This window comes from Carcharodon carcharias, chromosome 4 (assembly GCF_017639515.1).
Source record: "Carcharodon carcharias isolate sCarCar2 chromosome 4, sCarCar2.pri, whole genome shotgun sequence".
In the NCBI taxonomy this organism is placed as follows: Eukaryota; Metazoa; Chordata; class Chondrichthyes; order Lamniformes; family Lamnidae; genus Carcharodon; species Carcharodon carcharias.
In genome coordinates this window covers 71,813,018-71,838,999 of record NC_054470.1, presented here as the reverse complement: position 1 = coordinate 71,838,999, position 25,982 = coordinate 71,813,018, and the positions used below count along the sequence as shown (strand labels likewise).

General features: G+C 42.8%; 1 protein-coding gene across 11 annotated transcripts in view; it reads left to right on the top strand.

Annotated features, from left to right (window-relative positions):
- The window catches only part of LOC121277021 (tetratricopeptide repeat protein 39B), a 151,761-nt gene extending 126,666 nt beyond the window's left edge, over positions 1-25,095 (top strand). For 8 of the 11 annotated variants that reach the window (XM_041185884.1, XM_041185887.1, XM_041185881.1 and 5 more), the window contains 9 exons: positions 3,903-3,970; positions 6,784-6,843; positions 8,507-8,668; positions 10,568-10,659; positions 11,372-11,492; positions 13,212-13,323; positions 15,277-15,394; positions 17,358-17,474; positions 24,756-25,095. In XM_041185884.1, the coding sequence (XP_041041818.1) occupies positions 3,903-3,970; positions 6,784-6,843; positions 8,507-8,668; positions 10,568-10,659; positions 11,372-11,492; positions 13,212-13,323; positions 15,277-15,394; positions 17,358-17,474; positions 24,756-24,852 (947 nt within the window). In that variant the 3' untranslated portion in view covers positions 24,853-25,095. Of the gene's footprint in view, positions 1-3,902; positions 3,971-6,783; positions 6,844-8,506; positions 8,669-10,567; positions 10,660-11,371; positions 11,493-13,211; positions 13,324-15,212; positions 15,395-17,357; positions 17,475-24,755 lie in introns of those variants that run through there. The other 3 variants (XR_005942783.1, XM_041185886.1, XM_041185888.1) reach the window with 3 other exon arrangements.
- The last annotated feature ends 887 nt before the right edge of the window (positions 25,096-25,982 follow it).

Sequence of the window (25,982 nt, the reverse complement as noted above, 5' to 3'; positions counted from 1 at the left end):
GAGCATTCCATCACACTCCTGACTTGGGCCTTGCAGACGGTGGACAGGCTTTGGAGAGTCAGGAGGTGAGTTACTCAACACACAATTCCTAGCCTCTGACCTGCTCTTGTAGCCATAATATTTATATGGCTAGTCCAGTTCAGTTTCTGGTCAATGGTAGCCCCCAGGATGTTGATAGTGGGGGATTCAGTGATGGTAATGCCATTGAACATCAAGGGGCAATGGTTAGATTCTGTCTTGTTGGAGATGGTCATGCGTGGCATGAATGTTATTTGCCACTTGTGAGCCCAAGCCTGGATATTATTCAGGACTTGCTGCATTTGGACTTGGACTGCTTCAGTATCTGAGGAGTCGCAAATGGTGCTGAACATTGTGCAATCATCAGCGCACATCCCCACTTCTGACCTTATGATGGAAGGAAGGTCATTGATGAAGCAGCTGAAGATGGTTGGGCCGAGGACACCACCCTGAGGAACTCCTGCAGCGATTTCCTGAAGCTGAGATGACTGACCTTCAACAACCACAACCATCTTCCTTTGTGCTAAGTATGACTCCAACCAGTGGAGAGTTCCCAAACAAAAACAAAAATACCTAGGAAAAACTTAGCAGGTCTGGCAGCATCTGCGGAGAGGAATACAGCTAACGTTTAGAGTCCGAATGACCCTTCAACAGAGCTAAGTAAAAATAGAAAATAGGTGAAATATAATCTGGTTTAAGGGGGGGCGGGGGGTGGAGCTGGATAGAGGGTCAGTGATAGGTGGAGGTAGCCAAAAGATGTCACAGACAAAAGGACAAAGAGGTGTTGAAGGTGGTGATATTATCTGAGGAATGTGCTAATTAAGGGTAGAAAGCAGGACAAGCAAGGTACAGATAGCCCTAGTGTGGATGGGGTGGGGTGAAGGAATCAAAAAAGGCTAAAAGGTAGAGATAAAACAATGGATAGAAATATATTTAAAAATAATAGAAATAGGTGGGAAAAGAAAAATCTGTAAATTGGGAAAAAAAAGGGTGGGGAATCGGAAAGGGGGTGGGGATGGAGTAGAGAGATCATGATCTAAAATTGTTGATCTCAATATTCAGTCCGGAAGGCTGTAAAGTGCCTTCCTATAGATTTTTCTTTTCCCACCTATTTCCATTATTTTTAAATGTATTTCCATTCATTGTTTTATCTCTACCTTTTAGCCTTTTTTGATTCCTTCGCCCCCACCCCACCCCCGCTAGGGCTATCTATACCTTGCTTGTCCTGCTTTCTACCCTTAATTAGCACATTCCTCAGATAATACCACCACCTTCAACACCTCTTTGTCCTTTTGTCTGTGACATCTTTTGGTTATCTCCACCAATCACTGACCCACTATCCAGCTCTACCCCCCTCCCTCTTAAACCAGCTTATATTTCACCTCTTTTCTATTTCTACTTAGTTCTGTTGAAAGGTCATTCGGACTTGAAATGTTAGTTGTGTTCCTCTCCGCAGATGCTGCCGGAGCTGCTGAGTTTTTCCAGGTATTTTTGTTTTTGCTTTGGATTTCCAGCATCCGCAGTTTTTTGCTTTTATCTTAGTGGAGAGTTCCCCCGATTCCCATTGACTCCAGTTTTGCTAGGGCCCCTTGATGCCACACTCTGTCAAATACAAGGGAAGTCACTCTCACCTCACCTTGGGTGTCCAACTCGTTTGTCCATGTTTGAACCAAGGCTGTAATGAGGTCAGGAGCAGAGTAGCCCTGGCGAAACCCAAACTGGGCATCAGTGAGCAGGTTATTGCTAAGCAAGTATCACTTGATAACACTTTGATGACCCCTTCCATTACTTTACTGATGATCAAGAGAAGATTGATGGGGCAGTAATTGGCCGGGTTGGATTTGTCCTGCGTTTTCTATACAGGACGTACCTGTGCAATTTTCCACATAGCCGGGTAGCTACCAATGTTGTAGCTGTACTGGAATAGCTTGGCTAGGGGCACAGCCAGCTCTGGAGCACATCTTCAGTACTATTGCCGGAATATTGTCAGGCCCCATAGCCTTTGTAGTATCCAAATTCCTTCAGCCGTTTCTTGATATCCTGCGGAGTAAATCTAATTGGCTGAAGGCTGGCACCTGTGACACTAGGGACCTCTGGAGGAGGGACGAGATGGATCATCCACTCAGCACTTATGGCTGAAGATCGTAGCCAATGCTTCAGCCTTATCTTTTGCACTGAAGTGCTGAGCTCCCCCATCAATGAGGATGGGGATATTTGTGGAGCCTCCTCCTCCAGTGAGTTGTTTAATTGTCCACCGCCATTCACGACTGGATGTGGCAGGACTGCATAGCTTAGATCCTATCTCATGGTCGTGGGATCGCTTAACTTTGTCTATCACTTCCTGCTTTTGCTGTTTGGTACGCAAGTAGTCCTGTGTTGTAGCTCCACCAGGTTGACACCTCATTTTTAGGTATGCCTGGTGCTGCTCCTGGCATGCCTTCCTGCACTCTTCATTGAACCAGGGTTGATCTTGTGACTTGATGGTAAGGGTAGAGTGGGGGATATGCCAGGCCATGAGGTTACAGATTGTGGCTGAGTACAATTCTGCTGCTGCTGATGGTCCATAGTGCCTTAAGGATGCCCAGTCTTAAGTTTGAAATTTTAAGTCATCTGTTTGAAATCTATCCCATTTAGCATGGTGGTAGTGCCACACAACATGATGGAGGGTATCCTCAATGTGAAGGCGGGATTTCGTCTCCACAAGGACTGTGCAATGGTCACTCTACTGATACTGTCATGGACAGATGCATCTGCGGCAGGCAGGTTGGTGAAGATGAGGTCAGGTATGTTTTTCCCTCTTGTTGGTTCCCTCACCACCTGCCCTTTAGGTCTTGGCCAGCTCGGTCAGTCGTGATGCTACTGAGCCACTCTTGGTGATGGACATTGCAGTCCCCCACCCAGAGTAAGTTCTTCATTGCTTCCTCCAAGTGGTGTTCAACATGGAGGAGCACTGATCTGAGTGGAGGAAGAGCAGTACATGGTAATCAGCAGGAGGTTTCCTTATCCATGTTTGACTTGATGCCACGAGACCTCATGGGGTCCGGAGTCGATGTTGAGGACTCCCAGGGCAATTCCCTCCCTCCCATATATTACTGTGCCGCTACCTCTGCTGGGTCTTTCCTGCCGGTGGAACAAGACATTACCCAGGAATGGTGATGGTGGTGTCTGGGGCACTATCTGTAAGGTGATTCCGTGAGACAGGTATTAGAAAGGAGGACTTCTCAGTGTCGATACGGCTGAATTTGCTGTTGTCGTTTCCGGGGCCGGGTGGTCTGTCTGGTTCCATTCCTTTTCTGAGACTTTGTAGTGGTTTGATACAACTGAGTGGCTTGCTAGGCCATTTCAGAGGGCAGTTATGAGTCAAATGTCAGCCAGGTAAGGACGCAGATTTCTTAAAGGATATTAGTGAACCAGATGGGTTTTTACGACAATAGTTTTGTGGTCATCATTAAACTTTTAATTCCAGATTTTTATTGGATTCAAATTCCACCATCTGCCGTGGGGGGATTTGAACCCGGGTCCCCAGAGTATTACCCTGGGTCTCTGGATTACTCGCTCATCGACAATACCATTATGCCATCACCTATATTATCTGGTCAATATCTTGTTGCTGTTTGTGAAACTCTGCTTTGTGCAAATCAGCTACTGAGTTCTCTTAACATTACAACAATGCCTACGTTTCAAACGTACTTAATCGTCTGTGAAGCACTTTGGTGTGCCCTAAGGTTGTGAAAAATGCTACATAAATGAACATGCATTTCTGTTCCTCCTTTGGGAGGCTTTTAGTGGAAGTTATTTTTTTCTTTGGTGTTCAGTGCACCCAAATGTGCCTTTATGAAGAAAAAACTACTTACTTTCTTCTCAATGGTGAAACTACTTAACAGGTGCGGGTGAAGGCAACCTCCAAGAAGCCGAAACACTCCTTCAACCTTACCTCGAGAAATATCCTAATGTAAGTATTGAAGAAAAATAATTCCTAATTTTCTGTTTTGCATCAAATCTTCAATTGCAATGCCCATGACCCTGATGTTGAATAATTGCACCAAAACATGTTACTAGAAAAGATTCTCAATTAAAACATCTGCAAGAACTGATAAGTAGCAAGCATTCGTAGTGTCACGGTTTTATAATAATATAAAGGGCCAATCGTTCATAAGGGATTGTGCAAAGACATTGTGGGTTCTTTAATTGAGACTAGACACATGGGAACATTTATACAAAGGCATAAAGCCTGAATACACCAGTAGCAGAGCTGTGTGTGCTGTGCTCTGTCCAAAAGCAAAAGTGAAATTAAAACTGGATACACTTCCTTTCTAGGGCTCTCATGCTGCAATCCCTTAACAACTAATAGTATACCATAATCTTTTAAAAAATATATTCTTTCTTGTGGGTGCATTGGCAAGGCCAGTGTTTGCTGCCCAGCCCTAGTTGTCCTGAGGTGGTGGTGTGAGCCTTTTCCTTGAACCACTGATAGTGCTTTGTATGGCTTGCTAGGCCACTTCAGAAGGCAATTAAGAATCAAACACTGTGGTGTTTGACTGGAGTCAACCTAGGCCAGCCTGGTTGAGGATCATGATCAATTTTACTGACTCCAGTTTTTTACTTCCAGATTCTTAGAACTTGAATTTAGTTTTTATTTTTAACTGCTGGAGTGTGGTTTTAATTCTCATTTTCAAGTTTATTAACCGGGCTCTGGATTATTAGTTCAGTAATGTAACGTATGCTACACTATCATACCTGATTGTCAAGAAAGCGTGTAAACTGTTAGTGCAACTCTGTCTTTTATTTTTTATTGTCTGTTTATTATTAGAATGGTAGAGTTAATAAGCTAGATTATCTTCCCCTATAATAAAAGCAAAATACTGCGGATGCTGGAAACCTGAAACAAAAACAGAACATGCTGGAAAAACTCAGCAGGTCTGACAGCATCTGTGGAGAGAAAAAAAACAAAGTTAACGTTTCGAGTCCGTGTGACTGGAGTCTTTCTCTCCACAGATGCTGTCAGACCTGCTGAGTTTTTCCAGCATTTTCTGTTATCTTCTCCTCTACCTGGATAACTGCAAAGAAGGAAGGAAAATGGGATAGGAGGACCGACTTTAGATGCCCACCCCGAGAATCATCTAGCTTACTCATTCCTTCCACTCCTCCTCACCCTCACTCACCTTACTTCAGGCACAAGCCCCTTTAACTGTTCCACTGCACGGAAATGATGGTGAGGGCAGATGAGGCCATGGACTGCAGCGGTTCAAGAAGGCAGCTCACCACCACATTCTCGGGGGCAATTAGGGCGTGGGCAATAAAAGGTGGCCTAGCCAGCGACACCACATGTCACTAACAAATAAAAAAAATTAAAAAATAGTTTCCTGCTATCCGTTGGTGCACTGCCAGCCCCAGTTAAAACCAGAATTGGGGGTGGGGCGGCAGTACTTTATTCAGCAGCAATAGGAAAACTATTAATGTCCGTGTTGGAAGTGGAGAGGCCTGGTAGTGGACAGGTTTCCCTCTCTCCTGCCCTTATCTCCAGTTGACAAAACTAGGCCTCGTTTCATCCTGAACCCTTTATCAAACTGTCACTGGAAGTCTTCCTGTCGCTTTTTCTCCATTAGCTGTTGTTGCTTCGCCTCCTTCTGTAGCTGCTACTTATGTTTGTATTTTCCTGCTTGGCAGGGTTGGGCTCCTTCTGTGTGGCGGTGGCCCCAGTGGGAGCCCCGTCTGCAATTTTAATTAAGCTTTAACAAGGAAAATGGGTTGGAGGCACATTAGGGTTGGGCTGGTTTAAGTCTGATCCACATTCAACGGTGAAATAGCTCTGAAGGGAAATCTTGCTCAAAACTTTGTGGAAAAGTTAAAGTGTTGGGAGAGAGCTGCTGTCGATGTCTAAAAATTGGGGCCTTGAAATTATGCCAGAATTATGACTGTAGCCTGTAAATGTATTCCTGTAATGTTCCTTTCAGATATGCTTATTGCATTTATCTGAATTTCTTCCTTTGCTGTTATATAGGAAGCACTTGTCCACCAAAGGCATTTTTTTTTTTGCGTATACCTTTGTAGTAGCACCCTCGCCTCCTGAGTCAAGACTTGAACCCAAGCTCCACTCCAGGCACTTCAGAGCATAATCTAAACTGACACTTCAGTGCACTAATGAGGGAGTGCTGCATTGTCAAAGATGCCATCCTTTGGATGAGACATAAAACCAAGGCTCCATCTACTCGATGTTGGTGTACATGATCCCTTTGCACTATTCTGTAGAGGAATAGGGGAGTTCTGCCAGTGTCCTGGCTAATATTTATCCTTCAACCAATAGCTGGAACAGATGGTCATTATCTCACTGCTGGCCTCCCACCTGGTACTGGCCCCTGGCCCTCATATTTATGAGACTGGTGTCCCCAGGCAGTTTGGTGGTGAAGATTTAATTCCAAAACTGCTACACCACTGGCAGTGGCCATTGAGTAGGTGCTGGCAGAGGGAAGCAAACTGACTGTCATGTTTCCTATACAGCTGTGACTACACTTCAAAAGCACTTCATGGACTTTGACGCACTTTGATGTTGATTTTGCAGCATTGTACTTGCAGTTTGAGTATGGATATTCACGAATTTTCAATGATGCTGCTCACCAAGCAGTACCTTGTAGACAACCTTATCACGTTTGAATTTTATTTTTCAACAACATTGTAAGCTATACCTTTGCAACCAATCCAGCCTCACTGATGAAATCTTTACTTTTATATGAAATGTCAATAACAAACTTTGTCCTTCGCCTTTAGGGCTCCATTATATTATTTTATTCAGCAAGAATAAAAATACTCAGGGGAAACTTTGAAATGGTGAGTCTTTTTAATTCCATTTTGAATGTTACAAAATGCATGCTCCTTTTAAGCTTTTATTTTGTATATATGTTCAATTTATAACACATAGAATAGTAGACTGTTGGCTGTTTTAGTCAGATTTTTTGCCAGTCATGTATGTTCATTAATTCTGGGCTTGTATTCTACTCATGCAGCGCATAATTTCTGACTGTAGATAACCTAGAAGAGCTTGCCAACTTGCTCCAATTTACTAAACTCTAGACTGTGGAGCCAATAATTCTAGTGCTCTGTGCAGTTGGCTGCTGCATGTTCCAAAGCAACACTAACTGTCTTCAAAAATGACTGTCGTTGTGAAATGCCTTTGAGATGCCCTGAGAACTTGAGAGGTGCTTGTCATGTTTTGGGTTCTTTCTTTACGGAAAAGATTTTGGGGTCGAGTTGTACTCCAAGAACAGTGTTTTTAAACTCTGTGATCTACAAATGAGTTCTTACAGCCTGCCAAAACAGGTAGGCTGAAAGCATGCCTGATTTTGGCCCTCGGTCCTCATTTACATGAGACTGATATTCCCCAGGAAGCTTGCTGGTATGGACAATTAAATTTTTTGGCCAGAGTGGCATCAGCAGTGGTTCTTGGGTGGGGGGGGAGAAAGGGGGGAGGGAGTGGGGGTGGGGGGGAGAGAGAGGGGGGAGGGAGTGGGGGTGGGGGGGGAGAGAGAGGGGGGAGGGAGTGGGGTGGGGGGAGAGGAGGGAGGGAGTGGGGGTGGGGGGAGAGGAGGGAGGGAGTGGGGGGAGTGGGGGTGGTGGGGGCGGTGGGGAGGGAGGGAGTGGGGGGAGAGGGGTGCATGGCGGCCTTGTGCTACACTGGGGGAAAGGCAATTGAGAACAGGTCAGGTGGGGGCTGGAAACAGTCTGCACACTCATTCTCCGCTGATCTGTATTCAGGTAGGACACTCCAAGAATAAGGCTGATCCATGAGAATATTTAACAGAAATAGCTTGTCCCCATGTTATTACTTTTTGAAAAATTCTAAGGAAGCAAAAGGCACTTTATTAGAAAAATCAGGCCTATGCCTTCAAGTCAGGGAAACCATGACACCTTTCCCATCTTGCTGTTCCACCTGACTAAACTGGGAGAGACGAGGGAAGGAAGAGTGGTATGACATAAGACTGACATTGAAATGTGTTTTGTATCAAGCCTCGAGGCGTAAAGTTAGCAGCCCTCATTAAAAGATGAGGTAAAACATTAAAGAGAAAGACAGTTACAGTTGTAAAAGTATTTTTTCATTGACTGATGAATATGTGTGAACATTGGTTTGCAGATAAATATGGGACACTCTGGTTGTGCAGTGCTGAGGGAATGCTCTCCTTCTAGTGGGAATTTAAACCAAGGTTTTGTCCGCCCCCTCAGGTGGACACAAATATCTTCCCTCAAACAACAGCACTAAAACAGATTATATAGTCTTGATTGCATCACAGTTTGTGGGAGCTTGCTGTGCCCAAATTGGCTGCTGAGTTTCCCTACATTACAACAGTGCCAACACTTTAAAAATAGGTCATTAGCCAGAAATTATTGAGAGGTAATGAAAAGCATTACGTAAATGGAAGTCCTTCTTTATCTTATTTTCAGTTCATGCTAATCGATATTTCTTTTTCATTTGTATTTTTTTATACTGAAAACATAGGCTCAGAAGAAGTTTGAGGAATGCATAGCAGCTCAGGAAGAGTGGAGACAGATTCATCATCTGTGTTACTGGGAACTAATGTGGAGTCACTCCTTTCAGCAGCAGTGGCTGCAGGCATACCGCTTTGCTGATCTCCTCTCCAAAGAAAGTCGGTGGTCTCAAGTAAGTAAATTTGTAGACAATGTGCTATACAAAAGATCTTACACTCCACCTGTCTATCTAACACGATTTTGAATTTAGCTGCCTTTCATTTGCTACTAATGCTTGTCAGCCCAACTCGGTGTGTTAGTTTATTGAAATGTTATGTTACAGTGAAAGTATTAAAATATGCTCTTTGTTGGAATCCAAGATCCAATCTGGAAGCCAGTGGAAGGCCCAGGCTGGAAGCTAGTCGAGGGGGGTGGGGGCCCAGGCTGGAATTGAGTTTGAAATTGATTTAGTTTAGATCAAAACTCGGGTCTTTAGCTGAACAAATCAAACTGCATGAATATAAGGGGTGAGTTGGCTAAATAGACTGGGAAACTAGGTTAAAAATATTTTGGTAAGTATTTAAATAAGTAATTTGTAATTTGCAATAGTTTTACAATCCCTTAAGGAATAAAAACCTTAGAGGGAAAATTGTCTAACCATGGCTAATGAGAAGTTAAAGACAGTATTGAATTAAAGGAAGAGCCTTTCCAAAAAGTGAATGAGGATTGGGGGAATTTTAAAATTCAGCAAAGGATAAACTGATAAAGAAAGAGAGAATAGGATATGAGTGTAAACTAGCAGGAGACACAAAAAGAGATTGTAAAAGCTTCTTTGTGTTTGTAAAAAGGAAGAAATTAGCAAGAGTAAACAGGTATCCCTTAGAGGCAGTGACAGAAGTAATTATAATGGGCTTTATAAGGAAGTGGCAGACATTAAAATAATACTTTTTATCAGCCTTCATTGTAGAAGTCACAAAAATACACTTTCCAGAAGCAGGCAGAATCAAAGCTTGAGTGAAAATGAAGAGCTTAAAGATAATAGCATTAATAAAGAAATAGTACAGGAGAAATTATGGAACTAAAAAACCAACAAATCCCCTGGATTTGATAGTGGATGCATTGAATCTAGAATTTCTTAGATTCTAGAATGCTCCCAGTGGATTGGAAGGTAGCAAGTTCAAGAAAGGAGGGAGAAAGAAAATAGGAAATTATCGACCAGCTAACTTGGCATCAATTGTAGGAGAAATGCTGGAATCTGTTATGAGGGTTATGATTCAGGTCACTTAAAAAAAAATCATGATTAAGCAGAGTTAACACATTTTATGATAGGGAAATTTTGAGGATGTGACTAACAGGCTGGATAGGGAAGAATCGAGTAAATGTGGTCTAAATTAACTTTTTAAAAGAGCATTTAATTACGTGCTGGACAAGAGGTTATTATACAAAGTTAGGACTCATGGGGGAGTGGGTAATTTTTAGCATGGAATAAGGGTTGATTAACTAATAGAAAACAGACAGGAATAAACAAATAATTTTTGGTTGGCAGAATGTAACTATTAGGATACCGCAAGGATCAGTGCTTGTGCCTCAGCTATTAACAATCTATATTAATGACTTAGATGAGGGAACTGAGTGTAAAGTATTCAAGTTTGCTGATGTTAGAAAGTTAGTGGGAAAATAAGCAGCGAGGCACCTGCCCTGCATCCAATTCCTTCTGGGTAACTATTGTAAAGACCCAGACCGACCCCTCCCCAGGGAACTCCCCCATTCCCTGACTAACCACCCCCACACAGTATTCCCCACCCCCTTCAAACCCAATGAGATTCCCCCCATCTGCACAGGACTCTCCCACCCATCCGCATACCCGACTCTCACCAACCCCTCTCCAAACCAAGTCCTGACTGTTCACCGCCCCCCCCCCCCTCACCATGACCTGACCCACCCTGCAAGCCTGACCCGGCAACGCCCCCACCCCCCACCGCCCCAACCCTCTCCCTGCCGAGGTCCAATGCGCCCCCCCCCATTAATGTGATAACCCATGTTTTTGTGAAGTTGGAAGATTTCTGACATAAGATCACTATTGTTACTACAGGCAATCTACACGTTTCAGAAAGCTGCAATTCTCAGCATGCTCCCAGAGCAAGACATTCAAAAGACTGGAGAGAAAGTGGAAGAACTATTCAGGTCAGTGAGGCTTTGATTGTTGTTACTGTCAAAATTTTATCTTGAGGTGATGAATGTTTAAGGACCCTGCAGTGATCCCCTGAGTTAATGGGCTATTTCGTTTTTACAAACTGAACTAAAGGACTTCAAGTGCAGTACTTGGCAGATAAGGATCAAATCTGGGTTCCATTCTCCTGCACCTCTTCTCAGTTCTTGCAGATACTGTACACAGCACTGAACCTAGAGTCCATTCTCCTCTGTCTACCTCCATTTCTTTCAAATACCATACATGGCACTGAAATTAGCCTCCATTCTCCTCTTATTCCTTGCAGTTTCTGTTGCCAGCACTGAACATATTCTGCATTCTTTTTCATAGAATCTTGTAGCACAGAATGAGATCATTTAGCCCATCATGCTTTTACTGGCTCTTTGAAAAAGCCATCCAATTAGACCCGCTCACCAACTGATCCTTTCCATAGCCCTGAAAATAGCACTCAATCTAACCTCCATTCCCCTGTATCTCTTCCCATCTCCCACCGATACTGTAGAAAGCACTGTGAAGCATTTTGGGAGGATTTGCCACACCCTAGGCACTGTATAACTGCAAGCTGTTGTTTTTGTTTTCTTTTTATTTCTACAAGCAAAAAAAAACTTGACTAAATGTTTCTTTTCATGAAAAATTGCAATACCTCTTATTGACTTTGCTATTGTAAGACTGTTGTTTGGATTGCAGACAAGTTGAAGGTCTGAAGCAACGAATTGCTGGGAAATCTATACCCACAGAGAAGTTTGCAGTGAGAAAAGCCAGACGGTACACGACTCCAAATCCTGTCAAACTGGTCCTGCCTTTACTGGTGAGGATTCTTTGTTTTGACACACATTTTTCAGATGAAATAAATTTTTAAAATAAGTAGGCTGAGAGAGGTAGTGCCTCAATTGTGATGGTTCAGAAGCAGAAGTATTAAGTTGCGCATTGAGTGAAAACACAGAGCCTGACTGCACAGGAGTGTAGTTATAGGTACTTTTCAATACGGCCAATTCTGCATCTTCAATCTGGTCCAGCAAGATTCCATGCTGGATGAGGAATTTCACAAAATTTAGCCTGTGATCATTTGCCTTTGAGCCTGAAGTTAACTCATTTGCAGTGTAATTAGAGTTAACATATTCCTCTAGAAAATAGCAAATTGATATGCGGTGGAATTTGTTTATGTGCAAGGGTTAAACAGCCAAAGGATGTGGTATAATCAAGCTTGGATAGAAGGAGATATCTGTTGCATGGATTGTCATATTATGGGGAAAACTGGATTTAGCAATTGATATGTTTAGATTTGATTTATAATCCAAAATATTTTGTTTAGCAACTAATTAAGGAGCTTCTTGTAGAAGCTGATTTACTGTGCTGAGTTTGCTGTTTTAAAAACTGATTTATATCAATTTTACTGCAAATGGAGTACAACCCCTTTTACAATGCTAAGTATATAATCTTGAATTCTGCACCAGTCCAGTTAAAACTTTATGTTCTTCACTTGACTGGTGGTCTAATCCCTCATTCTGGCAGTGTATGTTATCCTCTTCATTTACCTAATACAATCCATTGTTGGATTTAATAGAATAAATGGGAACTCCAAAACATAGAGGGGAATAGAGAAAAAAATGCCCCTACCAACACTCGATACCAGGATGTGCCAAGTGTTTCAAGTGTGTGAATGGTGGGAAATACCTTGTAGTATGTGTTTTGCAGGGCATCATCATATGTCTATTTAAGTCTGTTGGCTGGTGTATTATGCAGTCACTGCAAAGAGATACAGAAACCCTGGCAGAGAAAAGCCTGAGACCAGGTCCTGCTGTATTTTCTACCCAGGCTACACCTACGGTATCTCCCGTCATGGAGATTTGTCCTGTACAAACCTGGCAAACAAATAAATGGATTGAGAGAGTGGAATTTGTGAGATGGACCCATACAAATTACTTTTAGTCACAATTTTAAGTGTTACCATCACTGTCCTTCAAATGCCATCCAATATAAAAAGCTGGAAGATAAAACCTTACTGGGGTTAGACAAAGCACGTGAATAGATAGAATTTATTTATGCGTTTGCCTATTCAATGATAATCAGTGAATTAATGGTATACCATAAATAACAAACGACAACTTAGTTTTGGGTCAACCAATGACTTGCTTGTTATTTAAAAAAATAAAAACAACCTTCAAGGAGCGAGGTCAATTTTTTCTTTGTTCTCGGAATATGGGCATTGCTGGCAGAGCGGGCATTTATTACCCACCTTTAAATGGTTTTTAAACCGTTGCTTTCCATGTAGTAAAGGTACTCCCACAGTGCTGTTAGGTAAGGAGTTCTGGGATTTTGGCTAAGCGGCAACGAAAGAACTGTGATGATAAATTTGCAGTTCGGGATGGTGTATGATTTGGGGTGGAACTTGCAAGTTTGGGAGGTGCTGGGGAAGAAACCTTGGTGAGTTAAGAACCAGATTTGGGTTATGTAATTTTATTCCACTATTTAGTTGGGACTGGTTATTATTAATTTGATAAATACATTAATTTATCCCTCCTGACAGGAAATGATGTACGTGTGGAACGGATTTGCAATACTGGGTAAACGAGCAGACCTGACTGAGAACATGCTGGTTACAATAGAAAAGGCAGAAATAGAGTTACAAAAACACCCCAGTGAGTACATTGTAATGTTGCATCATAAGCACATGTCTAGGATGCTTTCAAAAAAAGAAACTCGGATGGCAAGTCTGCCTGGCTGAGTTCAATGACCTGTGAAAAATGCCATGACAGATCTGCTAGTACTTTTGTTTGACAAATCCTCTCTGTAGAAAACTAAAAGTGGGGAATAATTAGAGGCATAAAATGGAAAATAGATCAGACACAATTAATAGACTCAGAAGTAAATTCTAGGATGTACTTCTTTGGGTGTCTGCTGCTGTTGTGTCAGATATTCTCAGGTATGATAGCTGTAGAAATGGCCCTTTTGCCTTAGTTAGGAAAAGGAAATTGAGCTACTGTGCCCAAGTCTGATTACTGTTAAGTGACCCTTTGATGGGGAATGCACACATTAAGATTGGGCAATGATGTATATTATCAAAGCTCACTTGTGATCTCTTCTCCTGCCCCCTCTCACAGTTGAATTGCCTGATGTTGCCTGATAATCTGGAATCTCATCCCAATAGAGGAAGCAAATCATTATAGGATACATACAGATTATGTAGTGTTAGGGAATAGAGATAGTTTAAGTAAGTTATATTTGTATTTGTGGATGTTAGGATTGTGTTTTAGCTTTAAAGTTTAAGTTTGATTTGTATTTCTGTATTTGTGTGTTAAGTTGAGTTTTAGTTTCACTTTCCATTGAGACTTTTACAACCCTAAGCTAAGTAAAGCAAAGAGTAAAAAAAAAACTGGGCTGTTGCCTAGCAACAAGGGTCCAGATAGGCAGGCCCCTCCCACAGACACAAACAAAACAAACTAGAAACAACAGTTTGATTTGGAAGCTGTTTGAGTTCAGTTGGTTTTGAAAGTAGCTGCCAGGAGAGACTGGAGCAACGGTGACAGCAAGTCCCAAGCTAAAGAAAAGACTCCCAAATCTAGCGGAATGGAACAGGAGAAAGTCCCAAGAAGACCTTCTCGTCAAAGGAAGGACTGGAACCTGGAAAATTCCTGTTCTGTGGAAGTGAAAGTAAGGAGCAGAAAGGAAGGCTTCCAGCTTAAAGAGATAAAGGCTTGTGAGAAGCCAGAAGGTCCAAAGAGATGGCTGAAGGTCTGTAACTCTTTGCTATGGACATGTGAAGCCGTAATGTATTGTTGGCGGCTGAGACAGTGAGAGAGAGTGCATGGAAGAAAGCTTGAATGCATGTGGTAACCCAGGGGAGAGGAATTTCGGAACGAGAGTTCGAAACCCTGGAGGTGAACATTTGCAGAAGGCGCCTGAGAGAAAGCATCGGTTTTGGAGAAGTTTCCAAGGCGAGTTCTTGGAAACTGGAGATTGGAAACCCTCGTGTGAAAGACAGAGTTCATTGAGATTGGTTAGCTCATGGTGTGACAAGGGTCTGGGTGGAGTTAAGGAGAGATCCAAAGAATCTGTCTGGGGTGGCATTTGTCACTTGGTTTCAGAGTGTGATATGTCTGACCAGAGGTCGCAGTTGGTTTATATGGACAGTACTTACTGTGAACATTATAGTATAAGAGTTTTTGTAACTTGTGTTACCCTTACAAATCTGTATACATCTGTAAAGATATAGTTGTGGGTGAAGGAGTATTGTAATATAGTTAATCTTTTCTTGTTTAATAAATGTTTTATTCTTTTATTAAGAGTTTATCAGCTGACTCCTGTGACTCTGTTCAGTAGCACCTCACCACGTATCTAAACAAACAAATAAAAGTTATGATCTGTCAAGCTGGGTTCCACCCTGGGTTCTGGCTTGTCGAGTGGTAACCTCAGCTGGGGATCATAGCAGTAGGATATCAAAGAAACATACACTTGAGGAAAAATACAATAAAGAACAGTGTAATAAAATACAGACATTACATCAAATTTTTTTTTACTGAAACAATAGGTACTTTAGATGACAAAAGTTGTTGAACTTTGACTATGTCACTTTCTGCTCTTGTCTCTAAAAGAGCCTGTTGAATACCAAGTAGATGATGAGAGTCTTGTACAGCTTCTAAAAGGGCTATGTCTGAAACATTTGGGCCGTCCCTTACAAGCTGAACTCTGCTTCAATCAGGTGATCCAAAGGTAAGGTGGCTTGCTCTCACACTTTTCTTTTGGTGGTTTAAAATTCCATTTGTCAAATGAGTGTTGCATCATACAAGATGGAGATATGCCAGTGTACAGTGAGTGCTTGGAGAGTTCATTGATTTAATGATCATAAAGAAAATGCAGTTGCAGTCAAATTGACTTGAGTAAGCAAGTGCAGCATATCTGAACTAAATGAAGAAAGACGTTTTGCCAGACAAGGATTTCTTCAGAGATAAAAACAAAAAACTGCGGTTGCTGGAAATCCAAAACAAAAACAGAATTACCTGTCGGGACCTGGAAAAATTTATTAATTTTGCTTCCAATCTCCACACCTCCATCATTTTCACATGGTCCATCTCTGACACTTCCCTTCCCTTCCTTGACCCCTTTGTCTCAATTTCTGGTGATAGACTGTCCACCAATATCCATTACAAGCCTACCGACTCCCACAGCTACCTCGACTATAGCTCCTCACACTCCGCTTCCTGTAAGGACTCCATCCCATTCTCTCAGTTCCTTCACCTCCATCGCATCTGTTCTGATGATGCTACCTTCAAAAACAGTTCCTCTGACGTGTCCTCCTTCTTCCTTAACCGAGGTTTTCCACCCACGGTCGTTGACAGGACCCTCAACCATGTCCGGGCCATCTCCCGTGCATCTGCCCTCACACCTTCTCCTCCCTCCCAGAAACATGATAGGGTCCCCCTTGTCCTCACTTATCACCCCACCAGCCTCTGCATTCAAAGGATCATCCTCCGCCATTTCCGTCAACTCCAGCATGATGCCACCACCAAACACATCTTCCCTTCACCCCCCTTGGTGGCATTCCGTAGGGATCGTTCCCTCCGGGACACCTTGGTCCACTCCTCCATCACCCCCTACTTATCAATCCCCACCTATGGCACCTCCCCATGCCCACGCAAAAGATGCAATGCCTGCCCCTTCACTTACTCTTTCCTCACCGTCCAAGGGCCCAAACACTCCTTTGAAGTGAAGCAGCATTTCACTTGCATTTCCCCTAACTTAGTTTACTGCATTTGTTGCTCCCAATGCGGTCTCCTCTACATTGGAGAGACCAAACGTAAACTGGGCGACTGCTTTGCAGAACACCTGCCGTCTGTCCGCAAGAATGACCCAAACCTCCCTGTCGCTTGCCATTTTAACACTCCACCCTGCTCTCTTGCCTACATGTCTGTCCTTGGCTTGCTGCATTGTTGAGGAACAGCACCTCATCTTCCGACTAGGTACTTTACAGCCTTCCGGACTGAATATTGAATTCAACAACTTTAGATCTTGAACTCCCTCCTCCATCCCCACCCTCTTTCTGTTTCTTCCCCCTTCCTTTTGTTTTTTCCAATAATTTATATAGATTTTTCTTTTCCCACCTATTTCCATTATAATCTTTTATGCCCTGTTAGCCTTTCCACCCCACCCCCACTAGAGCTGTACCTTGAGTGTCCTGCCATCCATTCTTAATTAGCACATTCATTTAGATAATATCACTACCTTCAACACCTCTTTGTTCTTTTGTCTGTGACATCTTTTGATTATCTGCTCCTATCACTGCTTGCTTGTCCCTACAACCACACCCCCCCCCCCACTTAAACCAGCTTATATTTCACCCCTCTCCTAATATTCACTCAGTTCTGTTGAAGGGTCTTGAGGACTCGAAACGTCAACCCTTTTCTTCTCCGCTGATGCTGCCAGACCTGCTGAGTTTTCCTACGGATTGCAAATTTTTTGACCTATGGTTGTCTTGCAGCTGCACTTTTCACAATTAGTTTACAGATATGGTAGATGTACATCTGTTCACAGTGACTTTTGAGACTGTAGTAATCAGCAGATTTTGTGCATCAAGTACTGGATTTTAAAATACAAACAGGATAAAGTTCACAGTCTAGGTCATTGTGTTTAGGACTGTATTTATAAATAAATGAGCTTTTTGCTTTATTTTATATAGTGAGAAGAGGATAAGGTACGATCATTATTTGGTGCCATTTACTCTTTATGAAATGGGTTTGTTATACAAACAGCAAGGACACAATGATAAGGCCAGGATGTACTTTGAAACAGCAAAGTAAGTACCGTCGTAAAATGTTAAATTTACAGCTGTATTGGCAATAATTCATTGATTATTTTTAATTTCTGCTGCCTTTATCTAGCTTGTGGATAAGCCTATCAGACAAAAGTCAGTTTGAAATTTCAATGTGACATTAGGACTTTATGACCTGAATTTTCACCATGATGGAGAGGCTCCATGATGAAAATGGCGGATGAGCCTGGAAGTCAAAAGTCCCACCCCCGAACATGGCACTTCCCATTTTCATGGGGACAGGGCATGTTTCGTGCATGCATGGTGCAGGGAGGCAGCTGGCCACTTAAATCATCAGCTGCCTCCACTCAAGTCAGATTTTGGTAGCCTAAGATTGTGGAGTCCGGGCAGGTCTGAATTTTTTGTGTTTCCTTGGATAGCCAGAGTGTACCCCCTTTGGAGAGGTGCAGGTACTCCTGTGGAATTCGCTTTAAACTTGTATTCACTGCCCCAGAATTGGCACAAACTCAATACCAACTGTCTTACCTTAAGCCAGGGGAGTAGGAGGGTGGGACTGGTGGACTCATAGGGCAATTTTTTTTCCCCTACTGACTCGTGTACCCAGATGCGAGGAAGAAATTTGTGCTTGAGAAGGGCACATTCTGCTTCATGCGAAGGAAGATAGAAGATGGGCATGGCACCTTTGCACATAGAGGCCATAGAAGCCAGTTAATGTGAGCAGCTGGAGGCCAGAGGGATAGCAGAAGGGGAGGAAAAGGTTGTGGCACACACACCAGGAAGAAGGAGGTGAGGTAGGATGTGGGAAAGATGTACAGACCTAGGACATCCTATCTCAATATCATGGAGAAAAAGTGCTGAAAGTGACTGAGGTTGAACCACGAGGTAGTGACAGACATATGTCACATGGTCCAGAAACAACTTGAGCCACACACCGAAGGTAATAGTTGCTCCTCAATTTTTTTGCCTCAGGTTCTTTCCATGGCTCATTAGGAGACCTGTCTGGTATATTCTAGTCAACAGCATACAGCTGCATTATGGCTGTAACTAATGCCCTGTTTGCTCATGCGAGGGAGCACATAAATTTCCCTGTTGATTTGGCATCTCAGATGCAGAGAGCCACAGCCTTAGCCCAATTCGCAGGTTTCCCTCAGCTGCAGGATGTTATTGATTGCACCCATGTTGTCATAAAGGCTCCAGATCAACATGCTGACACCTTTGTCAACTGAAAGTCTTTCCACTTACTCAATGTCTAGGTGGTTTGTGACCACAATAAGGTCTTCCTTTATGTGTGTGCATGGTTCCCTGGGTAGCTGCCGTGACTCCTTCATACTGAAGAGTTCCCAATTCCCTCTGCTATTTCAGCCACCTACGCAGATTGATGGTTGGCTTCTAGGGGACCCCTTTAAGAAATTAACTAATGACCCCCTTTAGGAGCCCTTGAGCTGAGTCAGAGTGCAACTACAACAGCAGCTATGTCATCACAGGAGTACAATCGAGCAGGCCATTGGCATTTAAAAAATGGGCTTCAAGTGCCTCAATTGCTCAGGCGGAGCCCTACAATGTGCCTCAGCAAGGATAGTGGTGTTCTGCATGCTGCACAATACTACGCAGTGGAAAGGCTTCCAAATCTGTGACAATGAGACCATGGGTAGAGCTCCAATCTCTCAGGAGGAGTAAGATGAGGAGGAGGAGAAAGCCCCTGTCTATTTTGATGATTCAGAACCAAATGAGAATGAAGAGGCCACCAATGACAGAGCAGCTGGGATCATTGACATGTAGCCAGGGCTGATTCTGTACAGAGGCATCCTTGTACAAAATAGATTATCATAAGGTCCTCCGATCCCACAATTGCCATCTGTCGTTCCCTGGTGAGCAGCTTCCACCTAAAGAACTTTGAACATTGACACCACAGTTACTCAAGGGTCTGCCCCACAATGGAGATGATCAACATCAATGAGTTTGACACAGTCACATTAAAATTGTTGCAAGCCTCACCATCATAGCCAAGGGCCTCGTCATATTGCAAACACACATGGTAATAAGTGCTTCACAACCTGGCCCCCTCACATGAACACGAGTGCCGATAAATAAGGCGCCAAAGCTGCCACCTTATCCTGCTCCCTTGCTACACTCACTGCAGCCACAATTTGTATCCAAACCTCCTTTGTTGTGACAGATGGATTTCGATGGCCAGCAGGGTACAGTACAGACCCCCTCCTCTGGACCTCTTCCACTAACAATTGAAGTTCCTGATCAGAGAGGTGTGGGGCAGCTGGACCCATCCCTGCCCCTACAGCTCCTCTGTGTATACACTCTGTCAATAAAAATGTAAGGCAAAAGGGTCATGAGCAATTCCGATTACAAGGCCCTCATTCACTTTTAGGAATATAGGAACATAAGCCAGGATTTTCTCCTCCCATTTGTGAAGGGTGTCATAGCAGGCAGGAGTGGAAAATATCAGAGCATCGCAAAAATCAGTCTCACGTCGTAAATCCAGTTTGCGATCGTCTGCTCCACCTATCAGTGGCGGGCTGTGTTTCCTGCCACCGCACGTCAGGAAGCTAATTTCAATACATTAGAATCTCATGATAAGCCCTGCTCACTGGAATCATCCCCTCCACACTGGACTATGAGCTTGCGTATCATGCAGACGTGCTTCACAATAGTGCATAAGCGTCATGCACCTGGTGAGCTGCACTTCACTTGGGACTTTGAGTGTTTGTTTGCTTACCTTGCTTCAGGCAGCACTTGTGGTCATCAGCGCCAAGCTTTGCAGGCAGCACTACATCGCTTTTTGGGGGAGCTCATGGGCAAATTTCTTCCTATCAGACCAGCATTAAGGCAGGGGTGGCTTTTCAGCAGCTGCAGGGCTAGGGCTTTCTTGGGGGAGAAATGGCCTTAGGCAAGCAAAGAGACTGCAGGGTGAGGCTGTAGGGGGAAGCAGAGTATCCCAGGGTGTGTGTGGAGGAGTTTGTTGATCTGTGCAAATGGCCTCAAGATGGTGAGGGCTGAAGAGGCAGTCTCCAGAGGAGATGAGGCCGGATAAAGATGTGGGGATGTGTGTGAGAGAGTAAGTGGTGATCTCTTGAACTGGCAGGGAGTGAGATGCCAGTGAATGTGTGATGGGCTTGTGAATGTGTGACTTTAGAGTGATGAGATGGTTGCCTTACCCTGGTGGCATGGATGAGATTGTTCACTCTCTTTCTGCACTGGATGGCCGACCTCTTCTGTGTAGCATTGACACTGACCACCGCTGCCACCACCTCCCAAGCTGGACTGGTGAGATTGCTGGACCTCTTGTGGCCAAAGCAGGGGTTGAGGACACCATGGCAGACCTCCATAAGGCATTTCAGTGACTGGTCACAGAACTCTCCTTGGCTTTCGGGGCCATGCCTTCACTGGAGCAGCTCTGGGCTGCAAGCATTGAGAACGGTGTGCGCAGTTGCAGTTTAGATATGGCATCCGGAGTGAGGAAATATTGAGGTAACGGCATGGCGGGTGGGCTGCCCTTCAGCGATACGGTGTGTTTCCTGTGGCTGCAAAAACCCACCCTTGAGGCTGATGAGAAAAACATCTTTTTTCACGGCCGTCACTGCACTTAGTGCAATTCAGAGAAAATTCCGGCCATAGGAGCAGGAGTCGGCCATTTGGCCCATGTAGCCTGCTCTGCCATTCAAACAGATCATAGCTAATCATCTACCTCTACGGTATTTTTCCCCACTATTCCTGTATTCTTTGATGTCATTAGTATCCAGATATCTATCAAACTCTGTTTTGAACTTGTTCAATGCTGAAAATCTGCACCAGAACTAGCTGTGCATCTGCATCTAACTGACAGTGTGGGAAATTGCTGTGGTGTGCCCCATCTTCAAGGCTTAGGATAAATCTAGCTTAGTCAATTATACCATGAGCCCCCTGCCAATCATTAATAAAGTGATTGGAAGAAGTTTATCATTAGTGCCATCACGTGACACCTGATCATTAATAACCTGTCCAATGATGCTCAGTTCGGGTTCCGTCAGGACAGCTCAACTTCAGACTTCTTCACAGACTTGAATCAGACATGGACAAGAGTTAAATGCAAGAGGGGAGGTGAAATCTTGAAATCAGGGTGGCATTTGACCAACCACAGCACCATAGAACTCCAGTGAAGTTAAGGAAAATAGGGTATAAACCCTCCAGTGGTTGACGGCATACCTGGCACAAAAGATGGGAGTGGTTGTCAAAAGCCAATCATTGTAGCCCTAGGACACTAAGATTGGGAGTTGGATTGTATGCGGGCACAGACTGCTTCAGTATCTGAGGAGTTGGAAATGGAACTGAAATCTCTGCATTCAGCAGTAAACATTCCCACTTGAGATCGAATAATGGAAGGATTGTCATTAATGAAGCAGCTGCCCTGAAGAACTTCTGCAGTGATGTTCCGGGGCTGAGATGATTGGCCTCCAACAACTACAATCATTTCCCTTTGTGTTACGTGTGGTTCCAGTGAGTAGAAAGTTTTGTCCCTGATTTCCATTCGCTACTTTTATTCGGGCTCCTTGAAACCACATTCGTCAAATGCTGCCTTGATATTAAAGTCAGTCACTCTTACCTCACATCTGGAATTCAGCTTTGCTAATGATTGAAAGCAGACTGACTAGGTGGTAATTGACTTGATTGAATTTGTTCTACTTTTTGTGGACAGGACATACCTGGGCAATTTTCCACTTTGTCAGGTAAATGCCAGTGTTGCAACTGTATTGGAACTAGCTGGTTCCGGAGCACAAGGTTTCATCACTACCAGTGGGATGTTGAAGGGCCCATAAACTTTGCTACGTCCAACACTTAGCTGTTTCTTGATATGGGGAGTGAATCTCACTGGGTGAAGATTAGCTGATTTAATGGCAGGGACCTCAGGAGGAAGTTGAATCATTCACATATTCTGGTTGTATCATATATTCCGACCACATCTCGCAACTACATATTTGCAACCACATATCCATCCCATTATTAAGATCAGCCATCTGCGCCGCGGCAACATTGTCCAACTTCTCTCCTGCTTTAGCTCGTTCGTTACTAAAACCCTCCAACATCCCTTTCTTACTCCTAGTCTGTGGACTATTCCAGCAAACTCTATGCCACCTTCCTATTTCTAAATTTGAGGTCATCCAAAACTCTGCTGCCTGTGTCCTAACACACATCTGTTTACCTGTCACCCCTGAACATGCTGACCTATGTTGGCTCTCATTAAGTAATGTCCTGATTTTAACACACTTGTCCTTGTTTTCAAATCCTTCCTTGCTCTCACCCCTCCCTGCCTCTATAATCTCAAATAGCCCATAACCCTTCAGGATATCTGTACTCCTCCAATTCTGATCTCTTGAGCATCCCTGATTTTAATTGTTCCACCATTGGCAGTTGTGCCTTCAGTTGGCCATATATGAACCTCTGGAATTCCCTCCCTAAACCTTACTGCCTTTCTCCCTCCCTTTCCTCCTTTTAAGACATTCCTTAAAACACACATCTTTGATCAAAATTTTGGTCATCTTCCCTAATATCTCCTTATGTGGCTTTTTGTCAGAATTTGTTTGATAATGCTGCTCTGAAGCACCTTGGGATGTTTGGCCATGGCAAATGTGCTACAAGTTGTTGTTGTTACTGGTTGATATCTTGTCATTCTTTTCCTAGTACTATTAACATCAAGATAAAAGCTCATCTTCTCCAGGCTACTAAGGATGGTCAATTGCATAGAATTAGATTGAAAATACAACACGGGAAGAGGCTGCTTGACATAATCAGCCTGTTGTTTAACCTCCGCTTGAACAATAGCCCTTATCCCACATGCCAACACTGTTCCCATATCCTTTTACTCCTTTTTTCTTTGACGACCAATCTATCCTATTTTTAAGTGTTGAAATGGTCTGTCTTTCAAATTGCTGTGCACAGTAATGTGTGGAGGTGAAACAAATAAGGTTTGATTATTTATTGATTGTTTTTCCTTATGCTGTCAATAAATTCAAACCCAGCTGCTGAGCTTTTGGCTCCTGTTCTAACTTGGTGTAATTGGCAGTTTCTGTGTGTATGCCTTTGTTCTGTCGCAGTGTATTGGTGACTTACTTTAGAGAACCTGAGCATTTTTCCACAACGAAGCTCACATATGTAACCATGAAATGGTGGAACATCTTATTGTCTTGGATAGTGTCAACATAACAGTAGAGTAAGGATAATTTTAATTTAGTCCACCAGGAGGAAACATGGTGTAAAACATCTCTCATTCCTATCACTCTATTCCAACTTGGATTCTCCTGCAGCCATATCTTCCGAGGTCTTCAGTTGGATTCCCCAGGCATCCGCCTGATTCAGTAGGACCCTCGTTACCACATGCAGAGAGGTTTCTATGATGTATGTAGACTCCCGAAGCATTTTCAAGGAAGAACTAGGCAAGCTGTGCGCAGTACATGCTCCATCCATTTATATTGGATGTTGAAATAGAAAAGATATGTTTAGAATGACTTTTGCCAGGAGATGCCTGTACAAAAATATTGTTTTAAAAAAAGTATAATCATTGAAGTTTTCTCCTCCATGTGTGATCTTTCCATCCCAATGAAATCGGCTCGACCTCAAGACTGCTCGATATTGCACCATAGCAGGATGCCCATTCACGGCCAATGCATGGTTAATGTGGGCCATATCTTGAAACGGACCAGGCCTACCACTGGCATGAACATGTAGATATTCCGCAAGCTATGTGCCTGTTCCATGTCAGAAGTCAAAATGAACTTTAATATTTCAACATATTACCCTCCCCATGATTGGATGACATTTGTATCTGGAGATTTAACGGTGTTCAAACAATGAGGGCAGACTAAAGCTATGATAGTTGGCTTAACATTCCTCATTATTTATCTTCATAAATGAATTGAAACTTGTATTTGCACTAGAATGCCAAGAAGACTGATCAATGATGTAAATAGAACTAAAGAGTTTTCTCATCCAGTTGAATTGCTGGGATTTTAACACAATGGTTAAATAGCTAGCTGAATATATATTGCATTGCTATTACCTGGGAGTACAAAACACTCCAGCCTAGTTCAAGGGTTATTCAACCATCATAATCCTCTAATCTTAATTAGTAGCTGAAGAACTGTGGCACAGACAAACTTGATGGTTTTATTGAACATTATTTGGCTTTTCCAGCCGAGAATAGCCACGAGAAGAATTGCATACCCTAAATACATTAAAAAGGAGTTTGATTCTTCATTGCTTGATTCTAAATTGTTTTCTATTAAATGCATTCTTATGTTTTATTTTCCCCTATTGCAGGAATAACTACAAAGACTATTCAATGGAATCTCGGTTACATTTTAGGATCCATGCTGCACTCAACAGCTTGAAGAATTCCCCTACCTCAACACCTTGACTATTCCTCAGGAACAACTTCCTGAAGTATGTTGCAATAAATAAAAGCCTGTGTACGGGTAGGAGTGATATACAAATCACAGACAAGAGCAAAATAATGCTGACATAATCCGCTGTCTTAGAAGTATTCTGAATGTTGTAATATGTTCCCTTAATTCTCATCTTAAAAAATTAAGCAGGGTTTTTTTTTACAATGCTGTAAAGTGTGTTCTTGCATAAAAATAAAAGACAGAGATTTGTTCTTTATCAAAATAACTTTTATCAAATTTGTTCTTTCTTAAATGCAGACTGGATAATGCTGGTGCAATACATTTATATAAGTGATTCAGGTAGTTTATTTTAATTTTAATTTAGTTTTAAGAGTCTGAATGAAAGAAAAGCTGAATATCTTGCAACTCGAACGGAAGGATGAAAAGATTTACAAATTTTTGAAACCTGAAATAAGAGCAGAAAATGTGAATTCTCAAGTGGCTTGTTGGCATCTGAAATAAAGTTAATGTTTGGTTGGAGACCTTTCATCAGAATGGAGAGTCCCCAGTACCTATATTTACTGTTGATGGACTTGTAATATATTTCCAGCGTTTTCTGTTTCTAATACATTGGAACCTTACTACAAGTACATTCTGTCTGTACTACCATGGATTTATTAGTTATTAGGACATTTATCATGATGGTGTCCATGAACTTGCAATAGTAGATTTGGCTGTACAGTGCTCCCCATTTACTATGGACTGATCTATGGCAAAATGTTCATTCCAGCTGAGAATGGACATTCCAATACCTAAAACACTATGCAAGGTCCAAGTAACTGATTATGGGATTGTGGCCCACAAACCTTCACAATCCAGGCCTCTAATCCCAGCAATTTGGTGTTATTTGTTCACTGGGTTATTTGGTTTGAATATTGTGGCACAGAGCTTTGGCAAGTCTGTACTTGGTTCTGTTGCTTTGTTGCCTTATAAGTTCAAAATCAGGCCACTAAGACTTATTGCTCTTGGTAGCCGAAGATGCATACAAAGTACTGGGCCCATGAGGTTCCGTGATACAACACAGCTATGTGGCCAATCAAGTTAAAAGCATTGAACACCTTTGCTGTACTAAATGAACTCAAACCTGCAGCAAGATCTGAGA